The following is a 5234-nucleotide window of genomic DNA, read 5'->3' as shown; positions in this document are numbered from 1 at the left end:
TATTTTTGATGCTTTGTAATTAAGTAAAAGTTTAATGAAAAGTTGTAATTGACATTAATGAATGTTAATGTATATAACATAATGGGGGATCTTGACATTCCGCTTTTTCTCGGAGGTCTTTTAATGTCATATTTTCTTATATTTGAACTAATGCTTAAATTCTTTCATAAGGAGGTATATAAATATGTTTTTTTATTTATATTCAAAAGTCTGTCGTGAACAATATATTCGAATAGCCGATTTAATAAAATGGGTAATGGTCATTTGATGGTGTAAGCCTATTAATTTCGAATAAAATAAAAACAATATTTGATTATATTTCTATTTAGAAAATATCACTAAATTATTTGTTATTATTTCTAAATTGTGTTCAGATAATATCTCTAAACCATTTAATGTTAAATGTCCTTGTGGATTTTAAAAAAGAAAGGTGAAACACCGTCATTCTTAGTTTCCTTTAAACATCATTTTAGTAGACTTCAGCGAATATCGATATCCTTTCCATGTAAACCAATTGATACCATCGGCAAATGACAAATGCGGTCCACCTAAATATGCTCCATTCAAATTTGCCCAATGACACCCATTGTGCCACCACGCCCCTTTATACTTTAAAGCGCAGTTGTAAGCAGAGTATCTGTCGTTATCTCTATCTTTAGTGGAAAACATCATCCCGTTTTGGTTTCTATCACCAGGAATCATAAGACTATCTCCTGTGCATGTAAACAAACAAAAAAATACAAATGAATATCAATACTTATTAATTTGACAATACAAAATTCGTAAATAATAAAGGCAATTAGAATGTACTTATCTCATAAAACGGCGAGCAATTCTCATACGGTTTTTATTGTATACATGTAAATATATATATGCGAAAGTACTTATCAGATTACAGAAAATTTATATCTTTTTTTTTGTTGATAAAGTGTTTTGTATTAACAATAAATCACCCAAATCCAATTGTTGAATTTAGTTTTGATATCGGAGTATAAACGAAAAATGATTGTTTCTCACTTTGCCAAAGTTAAGTATATATTGTTGTATGTTAACAAATATACTATAATGATAGGTCACCAAACTTGTTTTCAATGCAAGCTACAGGTTGTAGAAAAATAACACATTTTTTATGAATTACACAGAGAAAAGCATCATTGTAGTAACAGAAGATAAACTAATTTAAATGTCTCATTAGCAATTATACCACATCTTCTTTGTTTTTAAAAGATAGAATTTTTAAATAATATATCAGAAGACAGCTCTTATAAAGTGCTTTCAAAATATCGAAAGATAATCATACATGTTTCCCGGCTATAGAATGTCGTCGTTTTTGTAGAACCGTTCTCTGATAAAGTAAATATTATGTTCATTTGAATGGCGTCGTCTGGTGTAATTAAGGGTTCCAATTTGATCGATGAAGTTTAAACATTTACAAAAAACACGTCGATTGAACCTTTTTTTCCAGGAGAGAAAAAAAAACGTTAAAGCTATTCATACAGGTTTCAATATTACGTCACAGTTATGACCTGTTAACCGAACTTTATATTACACTTGAGAGTAATGCCGTACAAAATACTTTTTGTTAAAACAAAATATGCTGTACTCCACCAGTTTGTTTCATTAAAACAGAGTACAAAACGGAACTAGTATCATTAAAATGTCAGAGGTTATCAAAATTCAAATCTCACAAACCGATCAGGAAGAGACAAACCAATGAAGCAAACAAAACCTGAGATTATTCCATCAACTTCAAAAGAAGCGAGACCGGGCTCGTCGACAGGGTAAGTATTTCCTACTGCATCCCCCCTGCAAATACATACTTATAATTTCGGACTTAAAACACTTGTAATTTTATTTTCACCTGCAGTTCCACTATATCCGTCAACATTCAAAGTGTAATTCGTTGTAGCATCTCCTATACTGAAGTCACTGTACTCTGCATATCTCGAATTTCCTTCAAAATCCTCAAGATAAATGTATAGTTTCTTCCTTCCAATAGAGGTAAGAAGGTGTATGTATTTATTTCCTGTTAGACAATGAAATACAATGCAATTAGCAAAAAATGATCACGCATCTTAACATATTCCTACCAAGTTATATGAATTCTAGACCATGCTGTGAAATATATTTAAGGAAACACATTGTGTGGTTTCATACAGAAAACGTTACCAGTTTAAAGCAACTGCATTATGTATACCTAACACGATAAAAGAACAACAAATGTGCATACAACAAACAACGATAACTATAAAAGTACGTGATCATAACTTGGGACAGGCCCAAACAAATTTGGCGGAGCTAGACATATGTGTGAGCACTCATCTCTGTTCTGACTTACGACAGCTGCGTAGTAATAATAAGTAGAAGATAGGGGTTAGCTAATGAGATCGACAAGAAGCAAAGCAAAACGCGCACCACCAAAATTAGATACAATACAATCACATACAATATACAATAGATCTTAAAGTGAAGGATTTAATTTAAAATAAATTTTGAAACTTAATTCGCTGGATAGTGAGATATGTTGATTTCTACGTGTTGTAGCTAGTTGATAAAAAAAAACACAATAGAGGGTCTTTATTCTTTAATTTTTATAGGTCATTGTTCTCTATTCATCATTAAGTTTGCCTACTGTTTTCTATTCTTTGTATATTAGCACCCCATTATTCTTCATTCTTTATTTTTTTATTTTTTTTTTTTTTTAATTTCATTTTTTTTTCTGTTTTCTAGCCCATTATTGTGCACTTTTTTGTCCATTATTCTATATTCCGTCAACCCCGTCAAGATCCTCATATTAACTTTAAAAGGTACCAATTTCACTGCACCATATGAGCATGTAGACAATTATTATTTCTACAGTGATTCGTGGGGCCAAAACCTGTGAAAATCCAAAACCTAATACAAACGTTGACGAGTAAAAAATAACAGTATGCATTTTGTTGGGTGTAACAATTAGTTACGTATATGAATTCCATAACAAGTTTTAACAAATAAATAATTAAATTTAGTTTGTTTGATTCAACTGATTCTGGTGAACCGTTCTGTCGCGCTATTGGCACACATGTTCCTTGTCGGCAGACTGCTCTAGGCTCTTATGTTTTACCCGTTAGAATATGTCAACAGAAATTTTCAAAACAAAATAAAAAATAATACACATATCTTCTTCTTAGATAGTATTAAAAATTTATTTTGTAAGATCCTTTGCATTCAATCAATAATGGTATAACGTCAGATTGACAGAAATGACGTCAATCGTGTAGTTTGAATGAATTTTCTTGTATTCATTGGACAACCTGAATAAAATATATCCGTAAAACACGACGTTTATTCTTAAAGGGGTTAAACCAAAAATGGTATCAGCTTAACAAGAAGCGTTTTGAAATTTTCACCATTTGAATCATACTTGATCGTCTCCAACTTGAGTATCAATTGTAAGATATGTTGTTTTGGGTTACATATCTAGCTATATAATAACATAAACGGAACTAATTTTTCTGCGCCAGGATGCGTATTTCGACAAACAATAGGTCTTGATGGTGATGCTCGAGGCAGAAATATTTGAAAATAAAAGGCTTATCAAATATATATTATTTTAGTTTTTGTAACCATCAATGTATCTGAGTTCTAAGAATATTGCACTTTGGAAATTTAATAAAGACTGAGATAAAATTAAAGGTTAATGTTGTTTTTAAGAGTCTGCCCAAATTACTCTTACAAACAATGATGGGAGAAAAGTTAAAAACCAAACTTTTAAGTAGATATTAAAAAGAAAATTACCCAACCAAAATTCTGATTCCAAATTTCCGAATCCAATCTTAAACTCATACCATTCCTGGAAAAAGTCGATAGTTCCATCCGTTCTCCTTTGGAAAATCTGTTAATATGAAAACATAGTAGATACATTAAAACAACAGTATTTAAAAATCTGGTTTTTTGATTTAGAAGACAGATAATGGTAACAGACAAAAACTTGGGGAATTGCAGGAACTCCAAAAAGGACCGCGACTGGGCGTGTCGAAGGAGTAATCGTCGCCTGCTATGCACGTAGCTCCCGCCACACGAAACCACACTCGGCAAAAGTGTCACTGTCGTGAATAGGACAAAGATGGTAAATTTACAGTGTAAAATAAACATTTTAGTAGTTATTCAAGATAACTCTGTTGGAACAGTCTTGGTGTAAGGAAGTGTTTTGGTGTAAGACAATATAAGTGTATTGCTGTCTTTAAAAGATGTAGAATGTATTAAATATTCAATATGAAAGGAATGGTTGTAACTAGACTTCAAAGAACAAGCATTTAACATAATATCGAGACAATGAAGTATGTTAGAATAAAATGAGAAACGTAGTGAGAAAAAAAAACCACGTGTTTCCGCACAGAGTTCATATCTTATGTTACCCCCCTCCGGCTAGATTCCCACCTAAGAAATTCCCCCGTGTTTGGTGGAGTTCTTGATGTTTAATCTAGTTTTCTATGTAATTTTGTTTACACCTTTTTGTCTTTTCGTCGTTTTTTGTCGTTTTTATCATGGCGTTGTCAGTTTTTCTTCGTTTTATGAGTTTTGAATGTCCAAATGGTATCTTCCATCTCTATCCTGTTTACTTCAGAATAAATGATAGTTATAATTACAGTCCATCCAGGTCCAGATGTATCCATGTCACAGTAAACATCAAACTGTTCATCTGTTGGGTAAATAGTATATACTCCTGATAAACTTCCTGGGTGGATGTCACTGCAGTCACGTGGGCGTTGAACTATAAAACAATATCTCAAAAGATCATAATTCATGTGAGTTTTACATTCTCGTATAAAGATAACCATATGTTAAATTCTTTAAAAACATGAAGATTTTTATTGTTTTGAAGACAAAACAGGAACTGAATCAAAAGAGGGACAAAAGATACCAGAGAGACAGTCAAACTCATAGATCGAAACAAACTTCCAACGCCATGGCCAAAAATAAAAAGACAAACAGACAAATAATAGCACAGATGACACAACATAGAAAACTAAAGACGAAGCAACACGAACCCCACTAAAAACTGGGGGTGATCTCAGGTGCTCCGGAAGGGTAAGCAGATCCTGCTCCACATGTGGCAAATGTTGCTGAGTCATAACTTTGTATGGGCTCTTATTTGTATTAATTAGAAGATCGTGAATTTATTCTGCTTTTCAACATCTGATAAAGGGCAATCACAAACAAGTTGATCTTTTGCACTTGTGTTTCCAGAACAA

The 5234-nt window shown here is 32.3% G+C and overlaps 1 protein-coding gene across 1 annotated transcript; it reads right to left on the bottom strand.

Moving 5' to 3' along the window:
* Positions 1-447: 447 nt before the first annotated feature.
* LOC127722229 (ryncolin-1-like) lies at positions 448-4787 on the bottom strand. The gene is made up of 4 exons (XM_052229126.1): positions 4629-4787; positions 3778-3874; positions 1862-2026; positions 448-713 (listed from the first exon to the last, which is right to left on the bottom strand). The coding sequence occupies exons 1-4, from the start codon at positions 4785-4787 to the stop codon at positions 448-450; spliced, it is 687 nt and encodes a 228-aa protein (XP_052085086.1).
* Positions 4788-5234: the final 447 nt, after the last annotated feature.

This window comes from Mytilus californianus, unplaced genomic scaffold (genome assembly GCF_021869535.1).
Source record: "Mytilus californianus isolate M0D057914Y unplaced genomic scaffold, xbMytCali1.0.p SCAF_12, whole genome shotgun sequence".
Lineage (NCBI taxonomy): Eukaryota > Metazoa > Mollusca > Bivalvia > Mytilida > Mytilidae > Mytilus > Mytilus californianus.
The sequence above is the reverse complement of the archived record's forward strand: the minus strand, read 5'-3'. Positions and strand labels throughout refer to the sequence as shown.

Excerpts from the sequence above, each read along its gene's own strand:
- LOC127722229 (XM_052229126.1), bottom strand. The coding sequence starts at position 4,787 with ATGAATTATGATCTTTTGAGATATTGTTTTATAGTTCAACGCCCACGT. Across the intron at positions 3,875-4,628 it reads CATCTGGACCTGGATGGACT|ATTTTCCAAAGGAGAACGGA; the intron begins GTAATTATAACT and ends TCATATTAACAG. Across the intron at positions 714-1,861 it reads CGGATATAGTGGAACTGCAG|GAGATAGTCTTATGATTCCT; the intron begins GTGAAAATAAAA and ends TTACATGCACAG.